We start from the raw sequence: 20496 nt of genomic DNA, 5'->3' as shown, positions 1-20496 counted from the left end.
AACAGTAACCGGAAGTACGTAGATTTCATACCTTAACGCCAAGCCCCCCTTTTAAAAGTCTTTTCTGTTTTTGTGATGGTGTTGTTTTCTGTTTTTATGGCCGGCGATATAGGTATTATAATGTCCAATGAAAGGTATTAACAAATCCTCCATACTGTAAGTGTTATATAGCACCGCATATTTAAATAAATGGGCGCTATTGTTATTAAAAACTTATAACAGAAATCCTTTTTTCAGGCTCGGTTTCTATCGCAGGCAGTTGGCCACGTGCTTGCAGTGACGATGCTTGCTGAGCTGCACAGGTCACAAAGATAGCAAGAAAAGCTTTGTTTTACCAATATCACCTTGGTATCCCAGAGAAATTTTATACTGATGTTGCAGACTTTTGCAGAGGGTCTGGCTTTTACAACAAGATGAAAGCTAAAACATTCTAGGGGAAAATTAAAGGATCTAGATTTGTGTCACATATCACATCTTCACAGCAGTTTTTGCTCAATATGTTTCAAATTCACTCTTTATATGTTCATGATGCGCAAATCCTTTCGAGGCAGATATCCTGCTTTAAGCAGGAGGCCGTTTGTGTAAAAAAGGAACGACCATCTCTCAAACGAGAAGGGGCTTAAGAGTTTATCTTTCACGATCTTATAATGCAGTGAATGCAGCCATTCCTCATCTCACAATGAATAGTACTCATACTAAAAAAGTACAAAATGAAAGCATGTTTTTCATTATCAACTGCACCACTTAACCAGCCACACTGCTCTGTTTCTATTCTCATTGTAGTCTTTGGGGCGATCGTGGCTCAAGAGTTGGGAGTTCGCCTTGTAATCGGAAGGTTGCCGACATACATCGCAGCTTTACGTCAACTCCGAAGCCCTTTGGAACAGGGCCCTGTGCAGCACTGTTCAGCAAGAGCAGTGAGGTTTCAGTTGTAATGCTGCTTACATTTGTCACATGTTTTTTGCATATGCAATAATGTTGCATATTCCACAGCCCTACCCTGTCTTGACAAGTAAATTTAAGAATCTGTTTAGGACTTATTTAGCTTATTACTCACTTTGAATTTTTTTTTTATTGAAACTAAGCTTCTGGCTTATTGGTGTTATTTTAGTCATTATGCAGCCGTATTGTTTGTAAAGTTGGTGAAGCCTGCAGTCGGCTGAAACTGAAGAAGTCACATAGATAAGTGATAAAATGTTTCTACTAAACGCTGGGTCCAGATGAACAGAAATAAATTTCTAGGATCCGATCAGTTTACACTGACTACTACTCCATGGTTGTTTTGTATGTTAACAAGAACAAAATAAGTGAAGTAGACTTACAGGGCTTGTTCAAAGAGGTTTTCCAACATATGGTTTTAACCAAAAAAGCATGGGTGCTTTTTCCTTAATAAGTGCAAAAAAAGAAAGAAACAGGCAATTGTTAAGAACGCCTTAGGTGAAGCAGTGTTAGATAAACTAACAAAACACTGCTATTAAAAAAACTATTGGCATATAAAAGCTTCCATTAAGCTGAATATTATTTATATTATTGCATACATATGGTTGACAGAAAGTGACCTCTGTAGCTATTTCCCATTGAGGATCGCAAAAGAAACCACAAAAACGAATAAAACCAACTTACTGATTGTTTGTACATGTGCAGAGGAGGCAAAGTGGATATACTGGATAAAGAATGCTGAATATGGAGCTGCCATAATAAAAAATAAAAACTAGTTAGTGTGAGACCTGGTTTTTATTTAACCAGTAAGGAAATTGTGATGCACACTCCACACCAGTTGGAGGCGCTGGTCCTCCAACTTGTCTGTCAGCCTCAAAGAAGAGACGACCAATGACGACCCAGCAGGGAAGTATTGATGTGGTTGTCATCTGTCCAGTGTTTGGTCTTTTTAAAATCGGTATATTCTCTATTGTAACCTTCATTGTAAGCTTGCTTTGGCGTTATATCACACTAGAGTTAGCAAGTGTGTTGGTAGCATTCAGAGCATATTTCTCCTGTTTTGGCTTCCTGTTAAATCCAGAATTGAATTCAAAATCCTGCTCCTCACATACAAGGTCTTAAATAATCAGGCCCCATCTTATCTTAATGACCTTGTAGTACCATATCACCCTATTAGAGCACTTCGCTCTCGCTCTGCAGGCCTACTTGTTGTTCCTAGAGTATTTAAAAGTAGAATGGGAGGGAGAGCCTTCAGTTTTCAGGCCCCTCTTCTGTGGAACCAGCTTCCAGTTTGGATTCAGGAGACAGACACTATCTCTACTTTTAAGATTAGGCTTAAAACTTTCCTTTTTGCTAAAGCATATAGTTAGGGCTGGATCAGGTGACCCTGAATCCTCCCTTAGTTATGCTGCAATAGACATAGGCTGCCGGGGGATTCCCACGATGCATTGAGTTTTTCCTTTCCAGTCACCTTTCTCACTCACTATGTATTAACAGACCTCTCTGCATTGAATCATATCTGTTATTAACCTCTGTCTCTCTTCCACAGCATGTCTTTTATCCTGTCTTCCTTCTCTCACCCCAACCGGTCGCAGCAGATGGCCGCCCCTCCCTGAGCCTGGTTCTGCCGGAGGTTTCTTCCTGTTAAAAGGGAGTTTTTCCTTCCCACTGTTGCCAAAGTGCTTGCTCATAGGGGGTCATATGATTGTTGGGTTTTTCTCTGTATCTATGAAGCGCCTTGAGGCGACTTATGTTGTGATTTGGCGCTATATAAATAAAATTGAATTGAATTGAATTATATTTTCAGTGATAGCTTAGCCTTGTTACTGTAACACCAGCTTGTCTCATGTAGGTGTGTACAGTGTCTTACCTAAACAGCTAAAACAGTCAGGTTGTTTCAGCCAAAAGTTTCACACATCTCTGTTTCTGTTGTACCAAATGTATTTGTTTAACCTTCGTTTGCATGTGTCTTTCTGCTTCTGTGTGTGCAGAGAGACACCATGTTCCCAGCCAAGCTAGCTTTGAGCACTCTGAAAAGGATCCACCATGGAGCTTGTTATCGATGTCAATTGTTAGATTATAATATTATTTTATGCCATGTTATACCCCTAACTAAAGATTGTGAATTATTATGTAGTTTTAGTTTTCATTATTCTCCTGAATTAGAAGAAGCTGATAACTATTGCATTCGTTAAACTGATTTGCATTACATTAGACTGCTGATTTATTGTGGATGAATGATATTGTTTTATGATGTTATAAGAAATACTGTTTGCAGAAAGTCATCGCCTTATTTGTCTGATTAGAAGAGAACAGAATATACTGGAGTTTTCTGCCCCAACTCAGCAGGAGCAGATAAACGGGGAGCCAAGGTCGTAGCTTAGGCGCCGTGTGAGAGAAAAGCATGTGAATGTTTAGGCTTTTATGATAAGGTGGGAGAACCAGAGGCTATAAGAGTTTGAGCAATGCTCCACCATTTTGAGATCTGAGGCTGTCTGCATCAGTGTCCATCTCCCACGTGTGTGATCATTAAAATCATCGTTTGACTTGACCCGGCCGGACCAGTGTTGTTATTGTGGTTTTTCTCTTGTCTCCATCCCCAATATTTTGAACCATAACACTTTCTACCTGCTTCATCCAGAAGGAAGGGATACAGGCTGGAGATGGGCCCCCCTCAGACTCCCGTGTGTGGAAGAGAAAGCCTAAGAACCAATCTGCAATCTGGTCATCAATAAGACTTCTTGAAACACAGCAAAACGGGAGAAGACGGTTCAGTTTATCAGCTGCTACTATAGTAAATTCAGCACCAGTACACGTCCAACCGTACCTCCGGCTGATGAGGCTGGACAAACCTATAGGTTTGTACTTATATGAACATCACATTGTTGGGTTGTCGTGTCTTCATTCGCTCACCCCAACCAGTCGCGACAGATAGCCGTCCCTCCCTGTTAAAAGGGAGTTTTTCCTTCCTACTGTGACAAAGCAAGCTCATGTACTCAGGTTTAACTTCAGCAGGTCATTATGACCATGTCTACACATTCATTTTCTGCTATGCAATGATTTTTATCTGTGTCAGTTTAAAAGAAAAATATTGATATCTAGAATATTGCAGAATTTTGACTTTATTCCAAACATGCACTCTTTAAGCCCAGAACGATTTTTAGCAGCATTTTCACCATGTTAACAAAACAGAACAAAACAAGAAGCTATATAACATTAATACAGTCTTCAGAAAACAAATGGCTAAAATAAGCACGTCATCTTTGACCTTGTAGAGCTATTAACTGGCACTAACAGGGAAGCATCTTTGTAAGCATGTAGCCCTAACTCATGATGTAGATAATAATTGTTAAAATTGTTCTTTGAAAGAATCCTACCAAACTGTAAAACTCTTATGTAATTACTGTGTAAGACAATGAGTCTAAAATATCTTGCCCCTGCATTTTTTCAGTGTCACTGCACAGATGCATCTAAAACCAAACCACATTTAAAATGCCACCAGATTAATGTAGCTATTGGCTGCGCATTCATCTCTTTGTGGGCTTTGTTTCTGTTCTTATCTTACTTCCTTGTTTAATTCCCTTGAAATTCATTGCCTTTTAATCATAGGGACATGGCTGCTGTACCTCCCCTGTACATGGAGCATTGCTCTGGCTGCTAACCCTGGATGCTTCCCAGATCTGGGCATGCTCACACTGTTTGGTACAGGTGCTCTTCTCATGAGAGGGGCCGGCTGCACCATCAATGACATGTGGGACAAAGACTTCGACAAAAAAGTAAATGAGATTTTCTTACAGCTGACTCCAAACAAAGAACAGGACATGTTTTTGCAATAAAGTAAATTAAACTTCCATTTCTAAGCAGACGTTAGACTTACCTGTGTCACTGTCACTCCCCTGCTCAAAGTGTTTATTTTTCAGCTCTGATAAATTGAAAGTGTTTGTGTTTTTGCGCAGGTGTCCCGCACAGCCTCTCGACCAATCGCATCAGGAGAGATTTCTCGAATGCAGGCGCTGGTCTTCCTGGGAGGGCAGCTCTCGCTTGCACTTGGGGTTCTTTTGTGTCTCAACTATTACAGGTACTCAGAATCAATTTTATGTATGAACGTTAATGACATTTTATTAGGAAAATATAAATAGAAGAATAGGAACAGGTATATAGGTTAGATTAAATCCTCCGAGTCATGAGAAAAAAAAATTAGTGCAACAGTTGAACTGGATCACAATATTACTACAGTGTGTTAATTTTCATAGTGTAACTAAAAGTGATTATTTATCCAGTTATTTTGCAGTCTTTCCCTCACATTGTTCAAAATGCTCTCACAGTATAGCTCTGGGTGCTGCTTCTTTATCTCTTGTTATCACCTACCCACTGATGAAGAGGTTCACTTACTGGCCACAGTTTGTGTTGGGTATGTGCTGTGTAAAGTTATCTTGTAGTGTTCTTTGTCTAGAGTTAATATTTTACAGACTATCAGAGCTATAGCTGTTCTCTTGTTCTCTTCTCTCACTTTAGGACTCACTTTCAACTGGGGCGCTCTGCTCGGCTGGTCCGCTATTAAAGGCTCTTGTGATTGGTCCGTGTGTCTCCCGCTATACTTCTCAGGAGTGATGTGGACGCTGGTATATGACACAATATACGCACATCAGGTAAAGTAGTGGGCCTGAGAGATCGCACCACTTCGTTCCTATTAAACACAATTCTTTCCTTAAACCAAAGGCTGAGTGCAGTAAATGTAAAAGAACGCTCTCATACACCAAGACTACCCTGAACCAATGATACCTGGCAACATGCTTTTTTTAATGCCAAATTCTGACACTGCCATTTAAGTGTTGCAGCAGAAATCATGACCAAGGTCATCAGCACAAGACCAGGAAAGCAGTTTTTCCAGTCACCTGTTGTCCAATTTAGCTTGCAAATGATAGCTTCAATTTCCTGACAGGAGCCCCCAATGTGCTTTTCTGCTGCTGTAGCCCATCGTGTTGTGCGTTGAGAGATGCTTTTTAGCAGATGTTCTTCTGAGTGGTTATTTGAGTTAACCTTGCCTTCCTATCAGCTTCCTTTCTGTCCATTCTCCTCTAACCTCAGACATCAATAAGGGATTTTTGCCCAGGTGAACTGGTATACATAATAAAGTGACTGTTGAGAACCTGTAAATTTAAGAAGAAAGGAACCGAGAAACTGAAACTAATTTAAAAACAGTTTAAACTGTGAGTACATGGTAGCTGTTCCTTTATATTTAAGAAATGTAGTTTAAGGGATTGCAGTTTACTGTGTTTACTGATGTTTTTCTTTGAGGTGAACATGAGATTAATGTGTCCTATGTTCGTTCGTTCAATCAATCAATCAATCAATCAATCAATCAATCAATCAATCAATCAATCAATCAATCAATCAATCAATCAATCAATCAATCAATCAATCATTATTTATAAAGCACTTTTCATACAAAAAATGTAGCACAAAGTGCTTTACATAGTTAAAAGCAGCCCACCCCACCCTCCAACTCACTCCCCACACTCTCATTAACATAAATGATGTGAATACACACATATCCCCCCCCCCCCCCCCCCACACACACACACACACACGCACACTTAAAGAGTAAAAATTGGGCTGGGTTCACATGAGCCAAGTGAGGAAACACTATAACAGGGAGCCGTCTGCACCGAGAGCCGGTCACAGACCGCAGCCTCCAGGCTGGGCACACAGCAGGAGGGAGGCAAAAGAGCCCCCCAGCCAGGCTGAGAGGACCCCCAGCGACCCAGCAGCCACGGTCGATCACAGCCCCGGTGCAGAGAGCCCCCTCCGAGGAAACACTGGAGATATGCCACAATAGGCTATATACAGGGTAAAATGATAAAATAAATAAGAAGGGGATACAATATAAATATAAATAGAGTAAGAAGATTAAAAAATGGATAAGAATAAAATCAATAAATATTAGGTAAAGCCTAAATTAATAATAAAATAGCAGGATAGAATAAATAAGCATAAAATAAATAAACGCTAAGTAAAAGCTAAATTAAAAAGGTGGGTCTTGAGCCTGTTCTTAAAAACATGTACGTTCTCTGCGGCCCTGAGCTCCTCCGGCAGGCTGTTCCACAGACGAGGACCATACCACTGAAAAGCTGCCTCTCCGTGAGTATGTGTCCTGACTTTAGGGACAATCAAAAGGCCAGTACCAGAGGACCTCAGGGTCCGCGAGGGTTCATATGGTAAAAGCAGATCTGAGAGATAAGAAGGCCCAAGACCATTAAGACATTTAAAAACCAATAAAAGAACTTTAAAATCTATCCTGAAACACACGGGGAGCCAATGCAGCGATTCTAAAACCGGTGTAATGTGGGCCCGCCCTCTGGTCTTCGTCAGCACACAAGCTGCCGAGTTTTGCAAAAGTTGTAAAGTTGAAATATTCTTCTTAGGAAGACCAGAGAGCAGGGCATTACAGTAATCAATGCGACTGGTAATAAAAGCATGCATCAGCATCTCCGTGTTGGCCCGAGAGAGAATTGGGCGGACTCTGGCTATATTTTTTAGATGATAAAATCCAATTTTGGTTACATGTTTAATATGTGGGATAAAACCAAGCTCAGAGTCAAAAATAACACCCAGGTTTTTCACTTGTAGCGAAGGACATAGTGAAAATGCCTCTAATTTAGACAAGAGTTTCTCTCTCTGAGCCTCAGGACTGACGATTAAAACTTCAGTTTTGTCCTGGTTAAGCTGTAAAAAGTTTTCTGCCATCCAAGATCTTATATCTAAAATACAGTTAAAAAGGGCATCCATTGGTCTGGTGTCATCAGGAGACACAGAGATGTACAGCTGCGTGTCATCAGCGTAACTGTGAAAGTTCACTCCATGCCTCCTGATGACACTGCCGAGAGGGAGCATATACAAATTAAAAAGTACAGGGCCTAAAACCGACCCTTGAGGCACACCACATGTCATTTTATGGATCTTAGAGGAGCATGTATCCATACTCACCATAAAAGTTCTGTCAGAGAGATAGGAAGTGAACCAGTTGTGTACAGCACCAGAGAGGCCTACCATGTGTTTCAGTCTGTTTAAAAGAATAGCGTGGTCTACTGTATCAAAGGCTGCGCTTAGATCCAGTAGCACCAGGACTGAGAGCTTTTGGGCGTCCCAGTTACATCTAAGATCATTTAAAACCTTTAGGAGAGCCGTCTCTGTGCTGTGGTTCACCCTAAATCCAGACTGGAATATCTCCAGGATCTTTCTATCATTTAGAAAATCATTAATCTGAGTAAAAACAAGTTTTTCTAAGATTTTACTTAAAAATGGTAAGTTGGATACAGGTCTGTAGTTATTAAAATCATTACAATCCAAATTGCTCTTCTTCAGAAGGGGCCTCACCACCGCCGTTTTAAAGGCAGCAGGGAAGACACCCAACTGAAGAGAGCAATTCATCATGTATAAAAGCTCAGCCTCAAAAAATCCATAAAGTGTTTTAAAGAGTGAAGAAGGGATTGGATCTACAAGACATGTGGTGGGTCTCACTGTGGAGAAAACTTTCTTAAGGTTCTCAGCATTAACCAGGACAAAGCTGTCCAGTGTCTCCTCAGGTACAATCGAGCCCGCAGATGTGTTTACAAACATATCGCGATTAGATAAAATATCAGATCTGATGGCGCTGACTTTTCCCCTGAAGTGGTCTGCAAACTGCTCACAGAGTGAGTCTGTGGGGGTTCTTTGGGAGCTGTTAAAATCAGGGTTAAATAAATGATCTATGGTGGAAAAGAGGACCTTGGGATTATTTTTGTTATTGTTAGGGGAAGTCTGTTAAGAGAGCCTCCGTGCAAAAAGAATAGGAATTCTAGTAGGGACCAGCAACAAACCACCACGCACACACTGCAATGGGTTACACAAAATTTATTTGTTCTTCCTCTAGGCAAACTACCGGCTGAAGACAACCCCGGCCAGGGATCCAAAGCCCAAAGACCACCGCGGTCCGAGTTCTTCGCCTAGTTACAAACAGGGGAGAGAGGGTCACTGCACGAACACGCAACCAACCGTATCAATCCTGCAGCTCCCTAAAACAGGTTTGCCACCCACCTTTTCAGGCTTTAACTTTGTTCGAGGCTGGGTCTCCACATTACCTCCCGGCAGTTAAACTTCCCCGAGCTGGTCCAGTTCTTCTTATCGGGGCGCAGGAGGTCTCCAGTCTAGTGCTCGTTTTCCTCTTTTCCAGCACGTCCTCTCTTTTCCAGCACGTCCTCTCTTTTCCAGCACGTCCTCTCTTTTCCAGCACGTCCTCTCACAGCTCCATAGGAATACGTCCTCCTTTCCACGTCCTCCGTTTCGTTAAAAGCAAAAACCAGGCCAGGCTAAAAAAAGAATCCTTTCTATTAAAAATGCGCACACTTTGTCCTGGATCTCCGGGGCTCTCCTGCTTCACCGAGGTCCTACTAAAAACAACAACGACACTTCCTGCTTCCTCTCCCCTTTATAAAGAGGAACTCCAATCAGCCGCTCCCTGTATTCAACTCCGCCTCACTGGCAGCTGGGCTAGAGTAAAATCTCCCCTCCCACACAGGTGCAACAACCGTAAATAAACACAAAAACATGCAATTAATCCAAAACAAACTCAAAAACAAAACCAACAAAACTTAGGGGGGGGGTTTCTCTCCGTCCTTTCCCACCATGCTATACTCCGTAACACCCACCCCAACTTTTTCCTAGCCCGTCCTCGGGCACTCTACTAAGTATATCGAGGTGGGGGCTTCCCGAGATTTTCACGGGCAGATCTCCTTAAACCCTCCTGAGTTGCAGGGGCGGACTTGTTGGAGGACGGATAGTGACCTGGCCCTGGCATCTGCTGTGCCATACTCCATAGAAGTAACCACTGGTCTGAGGCTGTCGCTATATCATGCGCAGCTGCCGTTCCTGGTTCTAAGGCGCCACCTCCTGTTTTATCATTGACGGAAGGCAAGAAAGTACATATGCGCAGGCGATTACGATGGACCACTCTAACAGGCCCATCTTTACCTTCTGGCCGAACTCTGTAGACTGGGTTCATAGGGTTTGGCTGGCCAACTACAATTTGGATCTCTTCCTCCCAGTGTGCTGCCAGTTTGCCCTGTCCGTCCCTTCTTGTCGTATGGACTAGAACCCTTTCCCCCGGGAGCAATGGTGCTGCCCTAGCCCCAACATCATACCTGTCCTTCATCCGGCCTGCAGCCTTCTGGCTGCTCTTTTCCACCATCTGGTATGCCAGCCTCAAGCGCTCATGATGTCTCCTCACCCACTCCTGCGTCGTGGTTGACTCCATGGGTCTCTTCGTCCCCATAAACAGCTCGCCTGGCAGACGAGCATTCCATCCAAACATCAGGTAATGGGGGGTGTAACCTGTAGACGCATGGACAGAGTTATTATAAGCCTGGAGCAGTTCGGGCAAACATTGTACCCACCGAGTCCGCCTCTCTTCCTCTAGGGTGGACAGCATATTTATTAATGTCTGATTGAAACGTTCACAGGCCCCATTTCCCTGAGGATGATAGGCAGTAGTTCGACTTTTCCGACAATTATAATACTGACAGAGCTCCTTTATGAGGGCGGACTCGAAATTAGCACCTTGATCCGAGTGCAGTTGTTCTGGGCATCCAATTGGCTGAATAATATGTCTCAACAACATCTTCGCTGTAGTTGCAGCGGTCTGGTCCCTGGTAGGTATTGCCCAAGCATACTTTGTAAACAAATCAGTGGCGACCAAAATGTACTGGTATGAGTCTGCCGGTCTACCTAATGTCAGGAAATCAACTGCCACGGTTTGGAGAGGTGCGTGTGTAAGAACAGGACTAAGTGGGGCCCGACCGTCACCACGACCTTTATGACGTACACACCGTTCACAGGATGTTGTCCAGTCCCGCACTCTCTTCTCCATTTGAAGCCAATAAAAACTACGGCGCAGCATCGAAAGTATCTTTGCCACCCCCAAATGACCATTCCTTTCATGGAAAGCCTTCCATGTTGGTTGCTGTTCCTCCAAAGGAACAAGGATTTGGTAGTACGCCTCACAGGTGTTGGAATCCACCCCCCTGCGGACCAGAACACCCTCCAACAACTCCAGCCGTGACCATTGTTTCATGTAGTTTAAGACTGCAGTAGGCTCCTGGCGTCTTTCCTCCCCAGATGGCATCTTTCCTCGGGCCATGTAGTATCTCACTCTATGCAGCGTGGGGTCCTGCTCTTGTAAGCCTTGCCAGCATCCTGGATCCCAATCGATGTTCACAGCCTGAACCCATGCTTTTTCGTCCACACTCTGTGGAGGCACCAAATCCTGGGGTTGCACCTGCAATGGCATTCTAGACAGAACATCAGCATTCACATTTTCCTGGCCAGGCCGATACTTAATATCAAATTGATAATTTGCGAGCTGGGCTACCCACCGTTGTTCCACTGCGCCCACTTTTGCAGTCGATAAATGGACCAATGGATTATTATCAGTATAAACTGTGAACAGAGACCCCCATAGATAATCTTTAAATTTCTCAGTCACCGCCCACTTCAAAGCGAGCAGCTCCAGTTTAAAGGAGCTATAGTTTGCATCATCCCTTTCGGCGGGTGCTAAGCTTCTGCTAGCATAGGCTATCACACATTCCTTCCCATCTTGTACTTGAGACAGTACTGCACCAAGGCCAACTTTACTGGCATCCGTATAAAGCCGGAAGGGTAATCTGAAATCAGCAAAAGCTAAAATAGGAGCCTCGAGCAATTTCTGCTTCAGAAGATCAAAGGACTGCTGACAATCCTCATCCCAATTTATGGGGATATTCTGTTTTTTATTCTTCGGTACTCCCACTAGCAGCGAGTTAAGAGGCCTAGCAACACCCGCAAACCCTGCAATGAACCGCCGATAATAACCGGCAAAGCCCAAGAAGGAACGCACCTGATGAATAGTCTGCGGGGCCGGCCACTTCTGTACAGCGGCAATCTTATCAGGGTCCGGAGCCACACCCTCACTGTTCACCAGGTGACCCAGGAACTTCACCTGTTGCTGGAAAAGAACACATTTATCAGGTCGCAACTTCAGCCCATAGCTCTTCAATCTTGCAAACACTGCCTGCAGATGTTCTAGGTGGCTGTCAAAATCCGGTGAATATACTATCACATCGTCCAGATAGACAAAAGCGGACTCTGTGATTTGACTTCCCAAACAACTCTGCATCAACCTTTGAAATGTTGCTGGAGCATTACACAATCCAAAAGGCATTCTTTCAAACTCATACAAGCCAAAAGGAGTACAAAATGCAGTTTTTTCCCTGTCAGCTTCAGAAACTTTCACTTGCCAATACCCACTTGCTAGATCAAGGGTGGAGTAGTATTTTGATTTAGTCAGCATCGTCAAGGTCTCTTCAATTCTAGGTAATGGATGGGCGTCTTTATGTGTCACTGCATTCAACTTGCGGTAATCCACACAAAATCTCAATTCCCCATTCTTTTTCCTTACCAGGACAATGGGTGCTGCCCAGGGACTTGTACTCTCTCGCACCACCCCTGATCGAATCATATTATTCAGCAATTCTCGCACTTCCTGATACATTTTAGGGGGGATTGGCCTATACCGCTCTCTAATAGGAGGTGCCATACCTGTCGGAATAGAGTGCGTAATTACATCTGTGTGGCCATAATCCTCTTCGTCGGCAGCAAACACATCGCCCCACTTCCTCAAGAGACCATTTAACTTTTCCTGCTCCTCCATAGATAGATTCGACCGCCCTTGTGTCATAACTTCAATGTGAGGAGCTTTACCAGATGGTTCCGAGCTCACCTGGGATACGCCCACTTCAACGATGCCTGGCCTGGTTTGCTCAAACGTGACTTCAAAAGGTTCCTGAATGTCGACATTTTCCGTGGAGAATGTAGCCAGGGCCTCATAACGTCGTAACGTAATAGGAAAAGGATTGAGATTCCTTACTTTGATGGGGACCCGGCCTCTATAGACAGTTCCTAGCGATCGAGCAACGGCAACTGTACTAGGCCCTTCCAATGGCTCCACCAAGATACATTGTCCTTTCCTCAGTGTCTGTGGGGCCCTAGCCCAAATCACCTGCTCACTGTGCTCAGGGATCTTCACCGGGTGGCGGTAAGCGGGTCGCAGGGTCCCTACTTGTGGTACGGGGACAGCTGCCTGAATTCTTTGACAGTCCTGAAAAGCAGATGCCCACGCTTGTTGAGCGTCTACAGTCGAGCCAACAGGCCAGGTCTGGGTCTGCGTCTGAGGTTTCAAAAAAAACACATCCCAACATGGAACGATGATGTTCATACCTAATATAGGTAATGCATTAGAATTATTGGGGTCGTCCTTTGAAATCACAATTCCCATATCTTTCAGGGTAATGTCTCCCACCTGTACTTCAGCTAACACATAGCCCACGTAAGGAATAGCCAATCCATTCGCGGCCTTCAGCTTTAGCCAATTAAGATCACTCTCTTTCCCCGGCTCCTGTTCACCAAACAATCTCCTAAAACAGGCTTGTGGCATTAATGTTACATTAGACCCAGTATCCAGCAAAAATGTCACTTCTTTACCATCAATGAATACTTCTACTTGACGGCATGCCCCTAAAAATTGAGGGTGGTTTAACTGAGTTGGACCACTATCATCCTTTCCAATCACCTGGCCCATAGCGACTGGATTTACTCGTTTAAAGCCATCTGAGATGAAGTGCCCCGACACTCTCTTGCCATGTGTCCACTAACTCCACACCTACTACAAATAGGCTGCCCATGCTCATTCCACTTGTGCCGTGGTCGCTCCACTAACCGTGGGGTTTGCTTTGTCACCGGGGGTGGCTCGGACACTTCAACACCTCCCCTATATTGAGGGGAACTAAGGTTCCACCTTTCTCGCTCACCTCTAGGAGCTGAAAACGTCCGTGGCATTGGTGCTGGTCGGACAAATTCCCTCAGCTCCTCCTGAAGAGTATTTTTGAGATCCATAATTTGCTCCTTCATTTCTGCAAGGATCTCCACTTTAAACTTATCTCTCCAATTCAGAGTATCCTGCCACTTTAAATCCCCTCTTACTACAGCACAAGCGGAGTCTTCATGTACGCCATACAGCGCATCCGCTTCCAATTGCAGAGCCTCTTTACGCACCTGTTCAAATGAGAGGTCAGGATCGTGCCTTAATAAACGCCGCAGATCACGCTGTATCTCACCCTCCCTAAGACCCAAGACAAACTGATCACGCAGGTGCAGGTCAGCCCGCCGAAACCCTTGTGGCTCTTTTGTCTGCAGGCGATGGCCCAACTCCCTTAAGCGTAACGTGAACTTTCTAATAGGCTCTTCTGTCCTTTGTCTACATTCATAAAACATGGCACGCAGGGTACCCACGGCTGTTTTGTCCCCATACAGTTCTTTAAGCTGAAGAAAGATTTTATCTGGCGTATCCCGCTCCGCTTGTTCCAGAATAAGAATTTCACGTCGTGATTCTCCTCCTAATGCACTCATTACAAAATCACATTGCTGTTCTATCGACCACTTTTGAGCACGGAGCATTGCGCTAATTTGACTCTCCCAATCTTCATAATTCGTATTAAGCCCACAAAATTTTGGTACCCAGGGCGCACCGATAAAAAATGGTGACGCCATATTCCTGGTTTCAGATAACTCATCCGCCATATTAATCAGTCTAAGGCAGGTAGGTTTGTATACTGGTCACAAATCCTGTCGACAACGCCAAATGTTAGGGGAAGTCTGTTAAGAGAGCCTCCGTGCAAAAAGAATAGGAATTCTAGTAGGGACCAGCAACAAACCACCACGCACACACTGCAATGGGTTACACAAAATTTATTTGTTCTTCCTCTAGGCAAACTACCGGCTGAAGACAACCCCGGCCAGGGATCCAAAGCCCAAAGACCACCGCGGTCCGAGTTCTTCGCCTAGTTACAAACAGGGGAGAGAGGGTCACTGCACGAACACGCAACCAACCGTATCAATCCTGCAGCTCCCTAAAACAGGTTTGCCACCCACCTTTTCAGGCTTTAACTTTGTTCGAGGCTGGGTCTCCACATTACCTCCCGGCAGTTAAACTTCCCCGAGCTGGTCCAGTTCTTCTTATCGGGGCGCAGGAGGTCTCCAGTCTAGTGCTCGTTTTCCTCTTTTCCAGCACGTCCTCTCTTTTCCAGCACGTCCTCTCTTTTCCAGCACGTCCTCTCACAGCTCCATAGGAATACGTCCTCCTTTCCACGTCCTCCGTTTCGTTAAAAGCAAAAACCAGGCCAGGCTAAAAAAAGAATCCTTTCTATTAAAAATGCGCACACTTTGTCCTGGATCTCCGGGGCTCTCCTGCTTCACCGAGGTCCTACTAAAAACAACAACGACACTTCCTGCTTCCTCTCCCCTTTATAAAGAGGAACTCCAATCAGCCGCTCCCTGTATTCAACTCCGCCTCACTGGCAGCTGGGCTAGAGTAAAATCTCCCCTCCCACACAGGTGCAACAACCGTAAATAAACACAAAAACATGCAATTAATCCAAAACAAACTCAAAAACAAAACCAACAAAACTTAGGGGGGGGGTTTCTCTCCGTCCTTTCCCACCATGCTATACTCCGTAACATTATTACTGATTATTTTGGCGAAGTATGAATTTCTTGAATTCCTTAATGTATTATTGTACACTTTAAGTTGCTCGCAAAATATTTGATGGTTGATAGTATTTTTATTTTTCCTCCACCTCCTTTCTGCTGCCCTGCAATTTCTTTTGAGTTTTTTGACTTCTTCGTTTCTCCAGGGTGATACGTGTTTTACGTTAATGTTTTTGGTGGTGAGTGGAGCAACGGAGTCAAGGCTTTTTTTCAGTTTGCTGTTGAAATGATTAAAAATCAAATCGCAGGGTGCAGGTAAAATCGCAGGGGGGCATTCGTCTAAAACCCTGGTAAAATTTGCAGCCACTTCAGAGGTTAGATAGCGCCTCCTCACAGTTCGCACCGAGGTCTCCCGCTGAATAAAACCGGTGATGTTAAAAAACACACAGTAGTGGTCAGAGACAGCCAAGTCAACAACAGAGGACACGCTGGTGGACAGCCCATGGGTGATGACCAGGTCCAGAGTGTGTCCTCTGTTGTGAGTCGGCTATGACGTGCTGGGTAAAATCCAAACAGTGAAGAATGTTTAAGAATTCTTTTGATGCAGGGTCAGAAGGATGATCTATGTGCAGGTTAAAATCACCGGTTAAAATTATCATATTATATTTTGAATGTATGTTTGTTAAAAATTCTGAGAATTCCTTGATAAAAGCAGCACTGTCTTTAGGTGGTCTATAAATTGTGACAGATAAAACTGGAGGGCTGCTGAAAACAATAGCGTGGAATTCAAAAGTGGTAAAATGATCAAGTAAAATTTGTTTGGAGGTGAGTGTGTTGTTGGCTAAAGATGCAGTCCCACCACCTCTCTTACCACTTCTAACAGAAAAAGAGAAATTAAAATTTGGTGGGGAGGCCTCAGTGAGAACAAACTGGTGCATCCGAACCCAGCCATGTTTCAGTTAAAAATAAACAGTCAAGTTTATTATCTAAAATTAAATCATTAATAATAAAAGACTTGTTCAACAGAGAGCGGACATTTAAAAGTGCCATACTGATTGAGACTGGTGGATTTTTGACAATAGAGTTGAATGGATGTTGATATTTTTGAAGAGGCCGGAGGTTATTAATGTTTTTGGAGTTACTAGATTTATGATAATTCTGTTGCTCTCTGTTTGTGATTATGACGGGTATTGTGTTGACTGTGGGAGAGAGAGGTCCGAGTCCAGAGTTTTGTGTATTACTGTTAAAAGTGGAACAAATATAGGAGCTGGGACCAGGGGAACATCAGTCAGTGGCAGACAGATCTGCAGGTAATGTCAATTTGGGGTAGTGACAGGGCGATGTGCGGGAGTGCTGTACGCCAAATGCCAAATTGGCGGACAGCAAACGGCGTCCCCAGGCGTTGAGGTGGAGCCCGTCTGCCCCAAAAAGATGCCTCCTCTCCCAGAAGGCATCAAAATTGTTAATAAAACCCACGCCGTGGGAGACACAGGCGGAGGAAAGCCAGGTGTTAAGGCTGAGCAGCCGGCTGAAACGGCCTATCCCTCTGCCACAGGTGGGGGTGGGCCTGGAGATAAAAGCACTCACCTGCAACTGACCAAGGAGGCTGAAGAGTTGGAGGAAGTCCAACTTCAGCAGCTCAGATTGCTGTTTGGGGATGTCATTGGTGCCGATGTGGATGATGAGCCGGTTAACCTGTGGGTGGGATGCCAGAATGTTGGGAATTCTGTCCACTATGTCAACAACAGTGGCTCCCGGGAACGACAGCGTGAGCGCCCCCCTCATCCGCACGTTCCTGACGATGGAATCCCCGAGGACCAGCGTGGAGAGAGGAGGTGCTACCGGGGGCTGCTGGCCATCTGAGACGCCCGCGCCGCGGCACCGGGGGTGTTCAGATGGAGATGCGCCAGCCGGACTGCGTGAGTGACTCCCAGGTAGCCGCGCCGTGGGTCCTCTTCTCCGAGGAGCCGGGGTAAAGCACAGCTCTCCGCGGTGAGTTTGCACCACAGCGTCGGGTTGCCCACCGCGGCTCCGGGGGCGTAGTGGTGGAGATGGCGCAGACCTCAGCGACACAGCGGGATGGCGAGGGCTAGCGGTCAGAGGAGGAAAGTCCACAGGATCCAGGATGTTAAAGTAGGGACCTTGATTGACTATGGCCTCGTGTTGTTTTGTCTTTCATAAATAGGATAAGGAGGATGACATCAAAGTAGGAGTCAAATCTACTGCACTGAGGTTCCAGGAGCAAACCAAACCCTGGCTGAGTGGCTTCGTTGTGGCCATGATGTCTGGACTGGTATTAGCTGGGGTCAATGCTGAACAGACTCTCCCTTACTATGCTGTACTCACCGGTGTAGCAATGCACCTGACAAACCAGGTGAGGATCATGGTCAACTTTAATACAACATTTAAATGAGAAACATGCACAGATTCATGTGTTTTAAGATTAGGTTTTCCATCGAAGTATATTTATTTTCTTCTCTCGTAGATTTACACATTAGACATCAACAAACCAGAAGACTGCTGGAAAAAGTTTGTTTCAAACAGAAACCTTGGACTGTTGTTGTTTTTAGGTATTGTTGTCGGGAATTTGTGGAAAGAATAAAGACAGACTCTGAAGAAATGAACAAGCCTTCATATAATTAGAGACGATGTTTTATTACATTTGTGTGTTTTGTTTTTTATGAGAAGCACTCTTTTAACAACTTATGTATTTTCAAAAATGCCAGCAAATCTAAATTGAAATTGCTGCAATAAGTTTGACCACCAGGGAGCAGTATGATTCCTCCTACCTGATGAATGTACTGTACGCCAGTGGCCTCATTACTTTGTTTTGGTCCATAAAACACATAAATATCTGGGTCTTTGTGCGACATCCTTCATAAGTCACTGGTTGACATTGGTGCTCTTTGTTTTTATTCTGGCCAGGCAGCATTTACCCACTTTACCTGTGATTATGTGTCAGAAACCACTTCCAGTTATTAATTATAGGACTTTGGTGAGAGTCGGCGTGTAGATCTGCAGACTTTACTGGTTCTTTTTAGTGCTTTTGCAACATGAGACTGCTCTCACCCATGATGTTTCAGTACTCTAAAACTTTTAAACAAATTTTAAAGAGAATTCATTTACATCCAGTCCAGTGAAAAACTAAGTACATCTTCCAATATAGAAGGTATGTTTAGTTGCAATAACTTAATCATTTTCTCTGAGTTTATCAGTTCCTTACATTGTTGTAGAGGAATTTCGGCCCACTCTTCTTTACAGTGTTGCTTCAGCTTGATATTTGCAGGCATTTGTTTATGCAAAAGTTTCTTAAGATCCCACCACAGCAATTGAATCAGGTTGAGCATGAAAAGGGGAAAAAACAAAGCTTGGACACTGCTAGCACAGCGCCCACACAAACGCAAAGCAGGGGCTGAAGCATAGCTGAATATGTTTCCAAACCAACTTCATTCTAAGCCAAAGACTAGAAAATACAGTGAAGCATAACTTCCCTTTGGTTTCACCTGCACAAGTCCAAGGTAGGTCTCCCCTGCAGAATTGGTTTTCCCTTCGTCAGGAGCAGCGCTGGGCTCTCCAAATCACGGACAAACAGTATCCCACATTCTTGATTTTTAGTTCACAAGCACTTGTTGTAATGACTAACTACTCCTGACATTTTGGAGATGTTAGCTCTTTATACAGCAAAGTTACAGCGGGATACAAATAACACCAGGCTGATACTGCCACGATTTGTTCCCCCCCATCTAAATCACGGACAAACAGCATCCCACAGTTGTTTATGTTTTTAAACCCATTTTGCACAGAGGCATTTTTTTTGGAAAAATTTATTGATAGCAATGTTGAATATTACACAGGAAAAAAACAACTACATGTAAAATAATTACACCGTGACGCCTCTGCCTTTCTAAATGGAGGGACAGTAACTGCGTGTTTATATGTAAGCATGTAAAACCTGAAGATGGAGACAAAATACTGTTAATCTGAATAGCTGCCATTCTGCAATTCCTCTCATGTAAACAATAACATTGCCCACAGCCTGACATGAATAAAGGCACATGCCTTTAATGTTGCATGACGAACTCTGTATTCCTCGTCCACACATAAACACAAAAGATGAGTTTTAAAAAAAAAAATCTCAGTTTTCGGTGATTTGAAACACCATTTACGTGTGGACGAAACAGCTGCGTTTTCAAAAATACCAGTGTAGGCGTGGACGTAGTGTAAAAGAGTTAGTAGTTTATTTTCTTACTACCAAGGCTATTATTGCTAACGAAAACTAACGAAATAATGAAAACTAGAAGTGAAAAAACATTTTCGTTAATGGAAATAAAAATAAAAACAAAAAAAGGAAAACTAACTAAAACTGTAATGAGTGTTCACAAAACTAATAAAAAATTAACTGCATTTATAGCAAAACTGTGTTTAGTTTTCATTGATGTGTGCGTGTCATACAATAGTCAAGGGTGAAAATGAAGTTTAGTTTCCAGATTTTTTTTGCTGTCTAATTATGCCAGCAGGTGGCAGTACGTTAGTCGAGTCGTCTGTGTTGCTGCTCCGTCCACGCGCAGAATCATGTCAGGAGAAAGCGCCAGATTCCAATTTGGGATTACTTTGAATATGACTGTTTTGGATAAAGCAAGTGTCTTGTAGTGGAAAGAGACAAATTATGAGGGACATTTCTAAAGGGAAAAAAATTCCCACAAACCTTAAAGTGCACTTGAAAAGCTCACACAAGAAGGCTAACCTAGCTTACCTTGAGAATGTAAGGGAGCACACTCAACCCTCATCCCCAGAAAACAGAAGCTAACCCCAGGCAAGGCAGCGTGATGCATCCCGATGGTAGCTGGAATCGCAACATACTCAAGGATAAGCAGAAGAGAATGACTGATATGATGAAACTGGGATTTTGTTACACTTAATTATTGCAAACACAACTAAAACTATAACTGAAACTAATCAAAACTAAACTGAAACTAAGGATTTTCAACAAAATAAAAACTAAAC

At 43.7% G+C, this 20496-nt stretch overlaps 1 protein-coding gene across 1 annotated transcript; it reads left to right on the top strand.

The window, feature by feature from the left end:
• Window positions 1-42: 42 nt before the first annotated feature.
• Window positions 43-19586, top strand: LOC147317780 (4-hydroxybenzoate polyprenyltransferase, mitochondrial-like). Its single transcript, XM_086315100.1, has 10 exons — window positions 43-156; window positions 238-302; window positions 784-3018; window positions 3561-3797; window positions 4549-4715; window positions 4896-5017; window positions 5265-5350; window positions 5455-5588; window positions 17678-17866; window positions 17978-19586. The coding sequence occupies exons 3-10, from the start codon at window positions 2940-2942 to the stop codon at window positions 18092-18094; spliced, it is 1131 nt and encodes a 376-aa protein (XP_086171226.1). The 5' UTR covers window positions 43-156; window positions 238-302; window positions 784-2939; the 3' UTR covers window positions 18095-19586.
• Window positions 19587-20496: the final 910 nt, after the last annotated feature.

The sequence above is a fragment of the Aulonocara sp. 'chitande type north' Nkhata Bay genome, linkage group LG12 (assembly GCF_057382095.1).
Source record: "Aulonocara sp. 'chitande type north' Nkhata Bay isolate Kocher_YH1m ecotype deep benthic linkage group LG12, A_spYH_male_GT1.1, whole genome shotgun sequence".
In the NCBI taxonomy this organism is placed as follows: domain Eukaryota; kingdom Metazoa; phylum Chordata; class Actinopteri; order Cichliformes; family Cichlidae; genus Aulonocara; species Aulonocara sp. 'chitande type north' Nkhata Bay.
The sequence above is the reverse complement of the archived record's forward strand: the minus strand, read 5'-3'. Positions and strand labels throughout refer to the sequence as shown.